This window comes from Colletotrichum jinshuiense, chromosome 9 (genome assembly GCF_051148585.1).
Source record: "Colletotrichum jinshuiense chromosome 9, complete sequence".
Lineage (NCBI taxonomy): Eukaryota > Fungi > Ascomycota > Sordariomycetes > Glomerellales > Glomerellaceae > Colletotrichum > Colletotrichum jinshuiense.
In genome coordinates, this window is record NC_139316.1 from 1,478,635 (window position 1) to 1,493,667 (window position 15,033).

Sequence of the window (15,033 nt, forward strand, 5' to 3'; positions counted from 1 at the left end):
GGTCCAGTGTGTCCGTGCGGCTTGTCTCACCGAAGCACACCGAAAGGTGTCGGTGAAGCTGGATTTGCTCCCTATCGTCCAGAATCGTGACGATTTGCCATGAGTATTCGACACGCCACTTACTGATGCAGTTTGACAGCTTCTCCCACATTCCATCACCAAGGAAAAATGCTCCATTCTGCCAAACAAGGGTATCATTTTGCATCCAGGGACATCGTACAACTCTTGAACCGCGCTTTCCCTACCCAGCTCATTTCTTCTTCGACCCCCCGAATCCCGTAATCCCCATCGCTGCCATCATGTCATCCTCGTCGTGCTCTCCTTCAACCCGCACGTCCTCCCCGTATTCCAGCTTGACCTTCTCCGCTGCCTCCCGTTCGGCTCGTCTCTTCTCATCGGCGTCTTTTCTCTTCTTCCTCCTCTCCTCGGCTTCCTTCAAGCTCTCCTCCTCCCTCAACGCAAGCCTATCGTGCAAGCTCGTTGCCTTCTCCTTCTCGAGATCCAGCATCCTCTGCCAATGCCACTCGATTCGCTGCCTAACCTCCTCGGCTGTCGCTCGTTTCACCTCGGTCGTCTGACCTGTGTTGGCCAGATGCTGCGGCGTGTTCAGATGCTCCACGAACTGCTTGTTGTCCTTAAAGGTAAGATCGCAAGCTTCGCAGTAGAATCCGGCGCCACGACCGCGCTTTCCCACTCCGGCGCCGGCCGGCACGAGCTGCGTCTTGCCAACCTGTGTGCTGAGATCCAGCACATTCCGCCGCGCCTGCGTGAACGTCTCGTTGCCAGTCAGCGGCGTGTGGTATTTCTTCCCGGCGAGCTTCGCCTCGTATCGCGCCTTGGATTCCTCCTTTTCCTTGGCCTCGCGGTCCTTGGCTCTCGCGGCGTATTCGTCCAAGTCCCAGTTTTTGCGGAAGTCGGTGTCACCCGCCGGCGCGCCATAGGCGCCGCCTTTCTTATCGGCCATTGTTCGTGAGCGTTTCTTCTGAGTGGAGCTACAGTGTTTGTAGTATTTCGGGTCGAGGATTGGAAGTTGGAGTGGCGGTTGAGTGGTGTCTTATTCGCTTGCGTGGAGTTGTGATTGGCAATTGCTGAGCAGGACCAACAGTGGCCAGACGCGTTCGATGATGAAATTTACTGCCTGGGAGAAGAGCCGGGGGCGGGCGAGGCTGCAGGGATTGGGCGGAGGAAAATTGGGAGGGGCCAGGCGAGACAAGGTCCAGGGGTGCCGATGGTGGGGTTGCCGCGCTAAAAATTACCTACCCCTCCATCCCTCCCCCTCCAAAAAAATGCAAAAAAGTTGCGCCCGACTCTGAAAGTTCCACCTGTGGTGACTAACTCTTCCACGTCTCGTCTCTGCAGTAAAACCGCCAATTGTTGTTGGACAACTTCGTTATACCGCAAAGATGTTGTACCTCGTGGGTCTCGGTCTGTCTGACGAGACGGACATCACCGTCAAGGGCCTTGAGGTCGTCAAGAAGGCCTCCAGGGTTTACCTGGAAGCCTACACCAGCATCCTCCTCGTGGACAAGGCTGTTTTGGTGCGCCCGCTCCCGTCCCTCTTGAACTCATCCTCCAAGCATCCTGATCCCCAAGTGTCTAACGCTGGATATTGCCAGTAGGAGAGCTACTATGGCCGCGAAATCGTAGTCGCCGATCGCGAAATGGTCGAGTCCAACAGCGACGAGATCCTCCGTAACGCCCAGAACGAAGACGTCGCCTTCTGCGTCGTTGGTGACCCCTTCGGCGCCACAACACACACCGATCTCGTCCTCCGCGCGCGTGAGCTCTCGATCCCGATCCGCACCGTCCCCAATGCCTCCATCATGTCCGGTATCGGCGCCACCGGCCTGCAGCTGTACAACTTTGGCCAGACCGTCTCCATGGTCTTCTTCACCGAGACGTGGAAGCCCGCGTCGTTCTACGACCGCATCAAGGAGAACCGGGATATTGGCTTGCATACGCTGGTGCTACTTGACATCAAGGTCAAGGAGCAGAGCTTGGAGGACATGGCGAGAGGCCGCAGGGTCTACCAGCCGCCGCGGTACATGACCGTCGGACAGTGCGCGGCGCAGATGCTCGAGATTGAGGAGGAGAAGAAGGAGGGCGTCTATACATCCGACAGCTTGGCTGTGGGAGCGGCGCGTGTGGGAGGCAAGACCGAGAAGTACGTCGCTGGCACATTAAAGGAGCTGTGTGACACAGACGATGTTCTGGGTGGCCCGTTGCACAGCATGGTTCTGCTTGGAAGAAGGGCGCACGAGCTCGAGTACGACTACATCCGCGAATTCGCGGTGAACAAGGAGACGTTTGACAAGAGCTGGAAGGCGGATTATGGGAAGCAATAGTCATCATTCATATCCCGTTATTCGGGTTGGTGCTGTTCCCCGAAACTTCAACCACCATGCTAATCATACATGAAATCCATCGCATTTAAGCAGAAGCGGCAGAACGGTATTGCTGAACCTCCTGAGAGGAAATCTCTCTGAGCTTGTTAACCTTCGCCGGGCTACCCGTCACGATACCCTCTGCTAGCTGGGCAACCTTGCCAATGACTGTGGCGTTGCTAATCGCATACGTGATGCTGACGGTCTTGACGCGGATAATACCAATACGCGGGTCATTCTCGGAGCCATCGTGGGTACCGTCACCGAGATCACCGAGCCATGCTTTCAGAGTAGGGCTGTAGTGCTGCTTGACCAATGAACGGTCGGTGATCACGCTGGAAACGCCCGAGACGGAAGCCCAGTCGCCAGAGCTGTTGATGAAGGAAATGTTGATGTGGGGGTCACTGTCGATTTCATCGGTCTTGTGAGACTCGGTGTTGGTGTGGAACAGCAGGTCGACGCCACCGTTTTCCTAGTCAGAGTTAGAAAGACAAAGCCAAATGAAGAGAAATATTAGCGATACGAACCGTTGCAGCGAGGGCCATGGCGCGAGAGACGAGGGCACCGGACTTGGCGTCTCTGGTGGTCATCATGGCAAACTTTGTCTTGTCGGCGAAGTTGACGAAGGCCTCGACCTTTTCCTTGACAGGGACGTCATTGTCCTGGTTGGCGGCCTTGTAGGGATCAGCGGGCTTACTGCCGGTGGAAGTGTTGCTGAAAGACATGTTGGAGGTGATTTGGGTATTGGGTATTAGAGTGAAATGTCGTTTAGTTGGTGAAGAGACAGTCGAGTAAAATTGTATGGGTGGTTGTATCGTGAAGTATGGAAGGTGAGCTTTTGTAGCTGGTGTCTTTGTAGCTGGCTTATTTGAACCCGTTGGGGGAGCTGACCTCATCACTACAGCTACCCTGCAATAGACAGCACATTTCATCATCGAAAGCACGTTGGGTCATTGCGTACCCGGGTGCTGGTGAGGTTGAAGTGTAATTGGCAAGACATGATGACGTCAAGAGCGGAGAGGGAGCACTTGCTGCACCTACAAAAACAGAAGGGGGCGGCGGGCTGTGGCACGATGGGGACCGTAGCCGCTACGAACGACGCATTTTATGGGGATAATTCATCATTGATCGTCTGCTACCTCGCTTGCTGGCGGCAATGGCAGAAAAACGACCTCGTTGGTTTATCCATTTTCTCTATTTGGGCGAGAACACGGACCTGTAGAGAGGTCCTTTTTTGCCCAATTAAAAGAGGCATCTCATGTGACTTCGTGCCAGACAAGCCTGGCCTGTGTGTCAGCTGTGGCCAATGCAAAGAAGGCAGTTCTGTTCTCACAGTCTGTCCACTGTCATGCCATGTGCAAAACGAGAGACAGGAACTGACAGCTCCTGCGACAGCTGCAGGCACGGTTCAGCGGCAAGAATTATAACAGGTTTTGTCGCGCTTTAGGATAATTCGGCCGAGCTCCATGCTCCTTCCCGATGCCCAGTCAGTGCCAAATTCAGAGTCCCATCTTGTCATGACAGGCGATCCGATCCCGTCATCAAACGGCGATTGTAAGACACCTCGGGACGCTGCAATAGGTTACCCGTACTCACAATAGCAGCTAGTGCGGATTGTTGAAGGAGGTGTCCCCTTGCTTGGCATGTCGATTGCTACCATACATATCAGATGCAAGGCGTAGGTTTTTATTTTGTTCCTTTCCCTCGGTGTTAGATAACCATGATGCCGGACCTGTCCAACACGCAACAGCTCTTTCCCAAGCCCAGGGTAGAGCACAGGAAACTTGCATCGCATCAGGAAATGAAAATGAAATCACCTTACCAGTAGGCAGGCGCAGAGCACACGGTAACTAACTATGGTCATTGCTTCGCACGTTGTCCGAAAGAGTTTCTGGAGCTTTCGGTAGGCAGGAGCTGGTAGGAGGAGGAAGAGGAGTAACAACAGGAGCTGGACACCAATCGAGAAGGAGAAGCCGAACGCAAAGCACGTACCCCTGTGCGTCTGCCCCTCCCCCTCATCTCTTTCCAGGTCAGGCTTCTGTTACGGTACCATGTCTGTGAGGCCCGGAGCGGTCTTTTTATGCCATTCTCCCCTCAACGCATCGCCATTTTCCCCATCCAGCAGCTGCCCTCCTCATGGCAATCTACAGTCAATGCATCTCTGGATGCGAGTAATCGCCGGACAGCTGCAGCCGCCCCACTCATCCAGAAATGCACTGGCCAATTGGCATCGCTTTTGCATGCTGTGTCGTGGCAGTCGCTTTGGTATGCCCTTCACCGGGTGCCGTGGTTGAAATCAGCCGCCTGCAGCAAGAGCATTGCTACCGCAGGAGAATCCAAGCGACAGCAACAGCAGAAGCAAGAGCAGAAGCAGCGAGCCCAGACACACATGTTGCCGCCAAAAACCTTGTAGTGCATGCAGCCCCCGTCGTGTCATTCAGCGTGGGAATGAAGAGCCCGCCCAAATGAAGCCCAGGTTCGGGGTCTCGGCGGACATCGGCACCGTCAAAGCTGAGACGGGCGACATTGCTGAGGTGGACAGACTGTCACTGTCGCTGGACACCACCCGCCCTTTCCACCTTCCACTCTCCACTCTCCCGTCCACTTTCCTTCCGCGCTGATCTGCCAGACCAGACATCGTTCTTGCCTTTTGCCCTTCCGTCATCTTGAACCCTTTTTTTTCTTTCCCTCGTGATTGTCCATCCCTCTTCAATCACACAATTTCCCCCCCCCCTCCCCATTACCTTGCCTCCTCCAGTCCCAGCCCACCCCCTCTGATGAAGGACGCTGAGGCTGATTGCACTCAAATCAACCCTCTCACAGCTGCGTTCTGTCACAACCAGACCACCAATCCAACGCCCCTGGGAGGGTGGACACAACATTCCGACGACCGACTCGACGCTGACTCTGAAGCGGTCCGCCCGCTTCTTCTGCATCCACCATCGCCGACACTCCTCCTACTCCTACCTGCCTCACCTTAAGATCTTTGTGACTGCTTGCCAGGAGGCTGCCGTTCGGCAATCTTCATCCCTGACTGCCAATATCTATTGGCGACTCGGCTGGCATTTTTCTTTTCCTCCCTTCCTTTCTTGTCAATTCACCCTCCTGACTTCCGAGACCGCGGGATTGTCTGACTCTCCTCATTTTGACTCTCATTCCTAACCGGCCCGTTCATAACGTCAAGACGAACGCCCGAACCACATACCTCCAAACTTTCGTTTCACCTTTCCTCATCCAGTCGTGGGTCGCATCACAAACTCGCCTCACTTCGGTCTCCCGTCCGTACCCTGCCTTACTGTAGCGCGCTTCCCACCTGCCAAACCAATTGTCAATCACGCTTTTTTTTTTTTTTTTTCACTTCCGGTGAACCATTTTTTGGCAATTCAAGTCATCGCCATTGGTTTACTCGACAATCGACAGAGACGCACACTCTCATCCTACCCTAACAAGCCCCCAGTTCTCGCATTCACGTCGCATCAGCTCGTGTCAATCGGGCGGACACCCACTTCCGTTTGACCCGCTAGCTGACTAACCATTTCAACGTCATCAACCCTCTACAGGTGGTTGCATCTCAAATCACCATGGCGCATCGGGACTTGGTGCGTTGACCACTAGCTCTTGCCATCCTCGGTGCTTATACTAACCGTTGTCTAGGAGATCCTGCCATGGGAGTGTCGTGACGTGGATGATCAGGCTGAAGCTCACTACAATCACCCTCTTCGGTCCAAGAACAAGGCGCTCTCTGACGAAAATGCGAGGCTCAAGAAACTTCTCCGCGAGAACGGCGTCTCATGGTCGCCCATTTCGGCGACTTATCAAAGCCACAACCGCCCTGGCCGACGCACTCGATCTTCCATCTGCGCCGAATCTCATCCGTATCCCTATCTACCAACTGAAGTCTTGTTACGCATCCTGAAGTACTCTCTAACTTCTCAGGGCCCTATCATTGACCCTCTGTCGAAGATCAAACCTGAGAACTTGACGCCCCTGGAGAGAAGTCGTGGCAACCAAATTGCCATTCATTTCTTGGCGACATGCAAGGCCATGCATGAGGAAGGTAGCCGCATTCTGTGGGATCAGAACTCTTTCGCTTTCACCACTCCCGAGGCGGTACTGAATTTCTCCGAGTTGGATTTTTCCTATCGAAAGAACATAAAGCATGTCAACTTCCGCATTATCGCACAGTTCTTCGACGACAAGAAGCGCAAGCATAAGCTCGAGCGGTCGTACCACCCCGCCCTCAAGAACGATATCACTTTGCGGACGATCCCTCGCGTCAATGAGCACACATACGCTCGCGGCGGCTTCCGCTGTTACTCTTGGGGTCAGGTGACAGACTTCCTACGTGCCCTCCGCGCACCTCATGATCCCAAGCACGACAAGAAGCTTATTCGCCCGAGGCTTTTCCCTGAGCTTGAGTCTCTCAGGATCGACCTTGTCAACTTCTTGGACGACTTCTTACCTATGCCCGGCAGCGATCTTCATGATATGGCATCTCATGAGCTGGGTTGCTCACTCAATGAGCTGCAGGTTACCGGCTTGCCTATAGATGATGCAGGCAGCAAGGCGACTGCTGAGCTTACAGGTCTTCTGCGGGATGAGGGCCTCTTCCTCGCCGGTCTTCCCTCCTTTGTCCAGTTGAAGAACGCATTGAAACCCCTTCCAGGAATCTCGAGTTGCGCTCGTGTCGTCCGGGGATGGAAGACTTTGAAATCAAAGAAGAACGAGGACGACTCGTCGTCTCATGATCATGAATCGGATTCAGAGTCAGATTTGGGCCACCACCATCCCCGCGAGCCCATCATGCCCCCTGCACCTCGGGAGACAGGTCATCCCAGCTCTGCAGCCAATCGCAAGGACTTGACAATCTGGAAGAAGGTGCCTAAGACGCGCGACGGTGATGAACGCCAGTGGACCGAATTTTGCCGCAGCAGCGGCTATCCTATGGAAGACATTGAGGAGATGATGGGTGATGACGATGAGCTTGGTGTGTGCCCCTGCTGCGGGGAGCCTCACCCCAGCCTTCTGGACCTGCTCGAGATGGATGACGACGAACTGTAGACAATCAGAGGAGTGGGAAAAGCGGTGCAATCAATACTATACGCGGCGAACCCGTATACATGACGGAAAATTATGAATTATCAATACGACACGGTTTGGGACCATCATGCATGGCATGTGAAAGATGGGCAGGGATTATCGGAAGGAAAAGGTCTAGGAGTTGCTTTGCTCAGGTCATGAGATTATGATACCACACGTTGCTACAGAGCAAATAGATACCATGTTTAACTAGTAATTAAGACTCATGAGGTCGGTATTTGACTCTTGTGATAAGCCCTACACGGATATCGTCCACATCTAGTACTAGCGTGAGACCTACCTTTTGTTTCACTTCGCAGACCTCTACGACCTTGGATATCCATCTGCCTCTTTTTGCCTATCTCGAAGCTCTGTCTCCAATTTAGCAAGTTTGATTACCGTTTTTTCAACATCTGCTTGAATGCTGGAAATTACCTCGCGAAGCTTGTAAACATCCCATGCGTCGTCGACCTTGTACTCGGAGGAAGCGGCCGGCGGCGTCGGCGTCGCCTGGCGATCACGGTGTCCCCTCCGCCCACCAGCGCTGCCGAGCCAACTGTCGGGATAAACCACTCGCTCTCTACGTCGGCTGTTCTCGATGACGCGGATCACATCGTGGACATCCCTTTCGACCTCGACGACCCTTTGGTGAAGGGCACCCAGGTCTTGACGGCTACCCTCGATGAGGGCGCGGAGCTTGTAGGGGTCCCAGGTGACGTCGATCTCGGCCTGTGGAACGCGTATCGGGTCGGACAGGGGGGATCGGGGGTGGCAAGCGAGCGAGAAGTCCCAGTCGGTGTTGAGCTGCTGATCTGTTAGCAGCGGCATGCAGGACTCGTAGTCGGGCCAGGCGCGGAGGGCGTTAAGGGTGGAGAGGGTACGGGCGTGGATTGGGCCGTGGAGGGAGAGGTAGGCTACGACGCCGTTTTGAGGGAAGCAGGACTCCGGGTCGAGGGTCGAGGGTCGGTTCAGCATCTTCAAAGCCCCCCTTTTTCTCTTCTTCTTCTTCTTCTTTTGTGTCCGCGTTTCTCTTTTCCCTCTCAAAGTCTCGTGTCGAGCTCTAGTGAGAGGAGATGTTAGCTACGATGAGGGGTTTGTGTTTCTCACCTTGGCGGTTTGGTAGGTTGATGGAAGTTTTCCAGCTTAGATTTGGTTTGGTAGATGGCCGAGAAAACACTTGATGGCAATTGAGATACCATGCCGTAGATATAGCCGACCCGCAAGGTCGTCTTGGATTTGTTCAATCATTGGCACAATGTCTTTATGTTCTTCTCAAAGACTTGAAGTCTAGGTTTTGCGACCTCCCCACGTGCATGTACGCCGTACCCACCGGCAGCAAAGGCAAAGGCTTTCGAACAGTAACGTTTTCTGATACGAAGGCGATTCGCTGGTTTTACTGTCAAAGAATGTGTTCCGGCTTCCAAGACATGGTCCCTGTCGCCAAGGGATGATGCCCTCCTCAGGACAAACAAAAGACCGCAAATGTGCGCCAACACAGTGGTTCTTTTCTTCTCCAATGTGCTGGGTCCAATGGACCAGTATCTCATTGTCGAACACACGAGTTATCACGGGCATGAAAGGCGCCCCACAGGTCCTTGACCGATGAACACCTCCTGCAGTCTGCCATCTCGCAAGTTATCAAATCGCATCGTTGGAAGCGACGCCATTTGTGCCCCGCCCCCCACCCGGATGATGCAAACAGGCAGGCCGGCCGACGAGATATGGGCAACGGAAGCGGTCGAACTTCCGAGGGGATGAGGGGGGAATTACCAACAGCTTTGCAGGGGTTTTGATGCAGAAACTCCATCCGGCTGCAGGCGTGTATGTCCCGTCGTGCAGGCATCACCTCGGTTGGAGGTCTTCTTTCGGCTCCTTGTCCTATCACGTCTGCTCGTCGAGCCAACCGCCCAGTGAAAAAAACACAAACCATCGCCGATAATCTTTTACCAACAAGAGGACAATGCAGATAGGCCATGCTCCAGATGAAATGAGATTCCTCTTTTGGACAGTTATGTTGCCCCTCATTTCTTCAAGCAACGGGGGCTGGGGTCACTCGTAGCGAGGCCAGTCACACGAATGGAGGAGGGGATGTGGGTTTGCATTTAGGAAGAAGTATCTCCCACATTTTCCCCCGGAGTGTGGGAGGGTCCGGGTTTCATTGCTTCTCTACAACAACTTCTGTCAAATTTCAGACTGATTTACCTGTAAGCTATTCCAGAGTGCCGGGACTCAACCTATACTCGACCTGCCCGGTATCGGTGGCCACGATCATACTTCCCAGCAACTTACGCATACGGTTTTTCAAGTACCGTACCTTTTTCCAGGAGATTCAGCTCTCAAGATGCAAGAACCACAGCATATCCCAATCGTAAGATCCTACTGGCATTTAAAATTCAGCGACAGGCTAACGTGACATCTTGGTCAGGCCGCGGATGTAGAAAGCGCATCGGATGGGGGAGACGTAAGTTTCACGCCCGATACAAGGTCGAATTCATCGTACTAACAAACAACCCACCGTCTGTTAGCTCTATGAAGACTCGTCTGTTGCTTCGCTAAGATCAAGCATCTTGGAAAACCAGGCAGAAAATGGACGGACATACCATTCCATGAGCGCCGGGAGTAAGATTTGTCTTTCAAATCTTCTCCATACTGCATGCTAATGCTTTGCCAGAATACAGCTTCCCAAATGACGAGGTTAGTATTTTTGCAATGTATTTGATTATGAAGAAGAATGTTCCCTTGGATAACGAAGAGATTTGTGATGTAGAAGGAGAGTGACCGTCTCGGTAAGCACTTCAAATCTCTTAGACACGGTATCCCTTCGATTACGAGTTGGCGTGAGCACAACAAGTGCGGCATTTTGCCAATTACAACGGGAAGGTACAACTTCTTGCCAATTAAATACAATGCAAGACAGCGGCTTGCAGGGAGAATATCACGCCACCTGCATGTCTTGTAGTGATGCTCACTCACGAGACATGAGATACTAGTCCAGTGGCAGTAAACTTGGAAGATGCTGATAACTACAGACTTTCAACACCGCATCTGGGTAATGGCGCTTGACGGTGAACTGGCGATCGCCCCTGGGCACAAAGAAGCGAAACACGTCTTGGACATGGGTACCGGCACCGGTATCTGGGCAATGGATTTCGGTATGCAGTCTCCTGTTTTCGACATTGGCGCCCAACTCTAATTGACCATTCACAACAGCTGATACATTTCCGTCTGCTGAGGTTTGACCATTTATATTTTTTCGGGGTATACTTCATTTCATTCTGACTTGACCAGGTTGTGGGTGTTGATCTCAGCCCTATGCAGCCCGGTTGGTGAGTATCATGGTCCACTGGACATCATGGAAAGCAGCCCCATACCCATGTCTAACAAACTCACAGGACTCCTCCCAACTGCCTCTTCGAAATCGACGACCTAGAGAAACCTTGGACCTGGTCCAAGCCCTTCGATTTCATTCATTGCCGAAGCATGGACGGCTGCTTCGCCGACCCAAAGAAGATAATCAGAAAGGTGTACGAGTAAGTGGCAAGAATGAACCTGCCAATTTTCATTGAGCTCTCAAGTTGATAACTTCTTTTCCTAGTGCCTTGGAACCGGGCGGCTGGTTCGAGGTCGGAGACGTCATTCTGCCCGTGGGCTGCGACGACGGTACCCTTCCTGAAGACTCGGCTCTTCGAAGATGGCACGAGCTGCTGGACGAGGCAGCCACAAAGATGGGACGCCGGATGGAAGGTTTCGCCAAGTACACGGCAGCCATGGAATACACCGGCTTTGTTGACGTCGCGTGCAAGGAGTACATCTTCCCGCTCAACTCGTGGCCGAAAGACGAGAAGCTCCAGATGATCGGACGGTATATGTGCGTCAACCTTGATATAGGCCTCGAGGGACTTTCTCTTGGGCTACTCACTCGTGTGTTGGGATGGACCAAGGAAGAAGTCCTTGCATTCTGCGCAGATGTGCGGAAGGACCTCCGTAACAAGAAGATACATGCGTACTGGCGAGTGTAAGTCTGGATCTTCCGCTCTGATACTTGAGCCGATAGTACTTCCGAGATCGCATTTTGCTGACTATCGAACAGTCACCGTGTCTACGCCCGAAAGCCCGAACAAGAAGCCGAGGAGGAGGGCGATGATGAGGAGGAGGGTGCTGGAGGGGAACCTGAGAGTTGATCAATCAGGGAGATGTGGGCACAACGTCCAGCAGCCTTTTGGCTTAGCTGTGGCTGCTTTTCATTCGTACAACGAGCAACAAAATTATTGCGCTTGGGTGGGCACGTGTTTACTTGACAATTTGACAGTCTACATTTTTAAAGTAATCAGAAAATATCACGAGAGCTTTTGATGAGTTTAACAAGAAAAAAGTAGGTTGCAGGCATGCGACATTATCCAATTCCACCCTCATAATGCCGGAGATGAGGGGAATTTTAGGTCAAAGTTCAGGGCGGCGCAAGTTTCATGTTTGGATTACCCAGTCTCGAAGAACGACCAACGTTCATAAAAAAAGCTCTTTTGTTCTCTCGCATACCTGCAGTGTATTAATTATTTATCTGAAGACTTTTTAAATATGTTTGCATGTGCCAAGAGCTTATATCTAGAAGGCGTGGACGGGCACTAGAGCATTGGCTGTAGGGCAATGGCCACCCTGAAAACCCAACACATTGTTTTGTAGTTTGACTCTAGGGAAACTCTATAACGAAAGACGACATGGCCATTCTAGAAGTCTCAAAGTCCCAATAATATTAATGAATACTTCATCAATTCTAGCTCTTCCCAGCAGACAAGGTTGCCATCTACGCAGTCGGTCATTTCATGAACAGGAAACCGCGGTGTTGGAGGCTGGAATATTTTGTGGGTAAATAGAACATGGAAATGGACAGCAACGACGGATATGGTTAAATGTCCGATGCATCGAGGGGAAACTACCAACGAACTTGCAGGGGTTCAACGCACCTAAAACCTCCTCCCGGCTGCAGGTTAACATGGCCCGTTGGCCCGCTGCACGTATCACCTCATGTTTGCTTGTTGACATGGGATGGTTGTCTTGTCGTGTCCCGTCAAAGAACCAACCGCCCAGAAACCTCTCAGCCAATCACCAACCAACATTGCTCGAACAACTGTGTAGTGGAAACTTGCCATGGATTAAACTCTTAAGATACCACGTATGGACAACCCTCCTCCGGGTCGGACCCAGACCTAGGTAGTGAAACTGGCTCCGCCGTGGCGCTTGAAGGTATACTTGTGGGCCAAACAAAACTAGTGATTGAGATCAAAGCTTTGTATTTAGGAAGCGCACCACCTATCTCACCGACCGGCCACGGAAAGAGATGATTCAATCGCTCTTCCGATAAAGAATCCCATTGTTTCCCTCATAACTAGATCTATGTGAGAGTCTTCCCAAAGTCTCGGCTATTGGCCTCTGTATGTGACCCTGACGTACCGACCTTTATCATACTCGACACCGGCTTAAGCGCTTAGTCCTCAGGTTTCTCCGTCACTCAAATTTAAAGTGTTCAAAATGCAGGAACCCCGACTCAACCGTCCGATAGGATTCTCCAACGAGTAATGGTTGTAGTGGAGGGGATTAATATTGCCCTTCTACGATTTTGTAGGCCGTACAGGCAGACAGCGTCTCGGAGACTGGCAAAGTGAGTGCATTTATCCTAGCAGAATCAGCATGAGTCACTCGATGTCCATTTGCTAATAATGGATACCCCCCTTGTGTTAGTTCTACGAGGATTCTTCATTGGCTTCTTTTCGATTGAGCATCATGGAACACCAGGCTGAGAATGGCAGGACTTACCAGCCAGTGAGCGATGGAAATTTGTACTACCTCTTTACAGTCGTTTGAAGACTCATGCTAATCCCAAACAGAATACAACTACCCCAATGACGAGGTATGCGCCTGGCGGGTTCAGCGAAACTTTGTGTTTCGAAAATAACCATTGGCATGAATCCCACCATCTCAACGTGAGAATGAAAAACTCGGTGAGTATGTCGAGCATTTGGATTATTTGACCAGTATGATGCTAATATCTGTAAGATTTACAACACCGCATTTGGCTCATCACCCTCGCGGGTGAGCTACCGACGTCCCCGGGCCACAAGACGGCCAAACGTGTGCTGGATACGAGCACAGGAACTGGCATGCGGGCAATCGATTTCGGTATTGATTTCTTTCTCTCAGAGGCTTGAGGAGACGGGTTACTGACACATGCAATAGCGGATAACTGATCTCATTCTAATTCAGCCTGAATGGTGAGTAGACGTATCCGGCTGTTTCTTCATTGTAATGTCTTTGGCTAGATGCAAAATATCACTATAGGACTCCCCTAAATTGCACCTTTGAAATCAACGAGCTTGAAAAGCGTTAAATGTAGTCTGCGCCCTTTGCTTCATCCACTGCCGAGGCAATGAAGGCTGCTTCTCAGAACCAAGGACGACGATGCAGAAGGTCTACAAGTAAGCCGTTTACGTGCAAAAATTCGAGCAAAGCTTCTACCTATTATTGTGCTGAGTAAAGACAATCTCTCGTTAGTGCCTTGTCTCCCGGTGGTTACCTTGAGATCGGAGGCGTTTACCTACCTCCCAGATGCGACAACGGCACTCTGCCCAAGAAATCTGCCATATGGCGCTGGCACGCGCTAGTGGAAGAAAGCGCCGAAAAGATTGGTCGACCAGTGTCAGATGCCTTGGGAAAGCACACGGAGTTCAAAATGGAGATCGGGTTCATCGACATCGTGTACAAGGAATTCGTTTGGCCATTCAACTCCTGGCCTTCAGACCCGTGCCTCAAGGAGATCGGACGATACCATTGCGTTGACCTCGACCTTGGTCTCGAAGGGCTGTCTCTGACATTTCTTACTCGCGTCCTAGGGTGGACCCGGGAGGATGTCCTTGCACTTTGTGGCGAGGCGCGTCAAAATCTGCGAAACAGAAAGATGCACGGATACTGTAAAATGTGAGTGATGATTGGTGGAAGTGTCTTGAAAAACACCCGTGCTGATATTGTAGCTATTACGTTTCTGCTCGAAAGCCAGAGAAGGCCTTGGAGGAACCCGAGAACTGATGCGTGGTAAGAGACAGTTAACACCCATAATTTGTCGACTACCTCGACTTCCCTTCTTTTACGGTGTGTGAAAGTCTTTATCAACTAGCAAGGGTTGGTGACTTGGCTCCCCGACTTGTATTACCTGAATGCCTCGAACAATATCGACCAGAAGAGACGAACTCTTCCACGATTGTACCTCCTAAACCAGGGAGCGCCGTAGGGAACATGGAATGTCGTCGAAATTGGCTCTCATCCCAGTCCGTTCGGCGTCAGATAGTTGGAAAGAAACGAGTACGGCGGCCCCCGTCGATGGCATGCTAACCGGCCCCCAGGTTCGGTATACCCGATACCCGCAGCCCGTCAACATCGGACTAGTGGGGCTACTATGAGTAGGGTAAACCTTAACCCCCCAATAAACCAGCTCAAATGGCTTTTGGCACGTTTTAGCCCGGAGTCGGGTGTTCGGCGTTATGGCCGGGGTCGGCCTCCCTGCCATCACTCTATCTGATCC

At 52.0% G+C, this 15,033-nt stretch overlaps 8 protein-coding genes across 8 annotated transcripts; 5 read left to right on the forward strand and 3 right to left on the reverse strand.

The window, feature by feature from the left end:
• Nucleotides 1–250: 250 nt before the first annotated feature.
• Nucleotides 251–964, reverse strand: EsH8_IX_000417 (U4/U6-U5 snRNP complex subunit SNU23; the record flags this gene model as incomplete). The annotated part of the gene is made up of 1 exon (XM_083266753.1): nt 251–964. One exon carries the CDS (start codon nt 962–964, stop codon nt 251–253), a length of 714 nt encoding a protein of 237 aa, XP_083130318.1.
• Nucleotides 965–1,403: 439 nt separating this feature from the next.
• Nucleotides 1,404–2,345, forward strand: EsH8_IX_000418 (diphthine synthase; the record flags this gene model as incomplete). The annotated part of the gene is made up of 2 exons (XM_083266754.1): nt 1,404–1,538; nt 1,620–2,345. 2 exons carry the CDS (start codon nt 1,404–1,406, stop codon nt 2,343–2,345), a joined length of 861 nt encoding a protein of 286 aa, XP_083130319.1.
• Nucleotides 2,346–2,430: 85 nt separating this feature from the next.
• Nucleotides 2,431–3,109, reverse strand: EsH8_IX_000419 (uncharacterized protein; the record flags this gene model as incomplete). Its single annotated transcript, XM_083266755.1, has 2 exons — nt 2,431–2,856; nt 2,912–3,109. The coding sequence occupies 2 exons, from the start codon at nt 3,107–3,109 to the stop codon at nt 2,431–2,433; spliced, it is 624 nt and encodes a 207-aa protein (XP_083130320.1).
• A 2,856-nt stretch (nt 3,110–5,965) lies between these two features.
• EsH8_IX_000420 (uncharacterized protein) lies at nt 5,966–7,445 on the forward strand (the record flags this gene model as incomplete). The annotated part of the gene is made up of 2 exons (XM_083266756.1): nt 5,966–5,983; nt 6,039–7,445. The coding sequence occupies 2 exons, from the start codon at nt 5,966–5,968 to the stop codon at nt 7,443–7,445; spliced, it is 1,425 nt and encodes a 474-aa protein (XP_083130321.1).
• A 342-nt stretch (nt 7,446–7,787) lies between these two features.
• EsH8_IX_000421 (uncharacterized protein) lies at nt 7,788–8,438 on the reverse strand (the record flags this gene model as incomplete). Its single annotated transcript, XM_083266757.1, has 1 exon — nt 7,788–8,438. The coding sequence occupies one exon, from the start codon at nt 8,436–8,438 to the stop codon at nt 7,788–7,790; it is 651 nt and encodes a 216-aa protein (XP_083130322.1).
• A 1,366-nt stretch (nt 8,439–9,804) lies between these two features.
• On the forward strand, nt 9,805–10,422 carry EsH8_IX_000422 (uncharacterized protein; the record flags this gene model as incomplete). The annotated part of the gene is made up of 5 exons (XM_083266758.1): nt 9,805–9,831; nt 9,889–9,924; nt 9,989–10,082; nt 10,135–10,157; nt 10,231–10,422. The coding sequence occupies 5 exons, from the start codon at nt 9,805–9,807 to the stop codon at nt 10,420–10,422; spliced, it is 372 nt and encodes a 123-aa protein (XP_083130323.1).
• A 54-nt stretch (nt 10,423–10,476) lies between these two features.
• Nucleotides 10,477–11,644, forward strand: EsH8_IX_000423 (class I SAM-dependent methyltransferase; the record flags this gene model as incomplete). Its single annotated transcript, XM_083266759.1, has 6 exons — nt 10,477–10,615; nt 10,674–10,696; nt 10,752–10,789; nt 10,856–10,993; nt 11,059–11,478; nt 11,554–11,644. 6 exons carry the CDS (start codon nt 10,477–10,479, stop codon nt 11,642–11,644), a joined length of 849 nt encoding a protein of 282 aa, XP_083130324.1.
• Nucleotides 11,645–13,916: 2,272 nt separating this feature from the next.
• Nucleotides 13,917–14,540, forward strand: EsH8_IX_000424 (uncharacterized protein; the record flags this gene model as incomplete). Its single annotated transcript, XM_083266760.1, has 3 exons — nt 13,917–13,933; nt 14,010–14,432; nt 14,486–14,540. The coding sequence occupies 3 exons, from the start codon at nt 13,917–13,919 to the stop codon at nt 14,538–14,540; spliced, it is 495 nt and encodes a 164-aa protein (XP_083130325.1).
• Nucleotides 14,541–15,033: the final 493 nt, after the last annotated feature.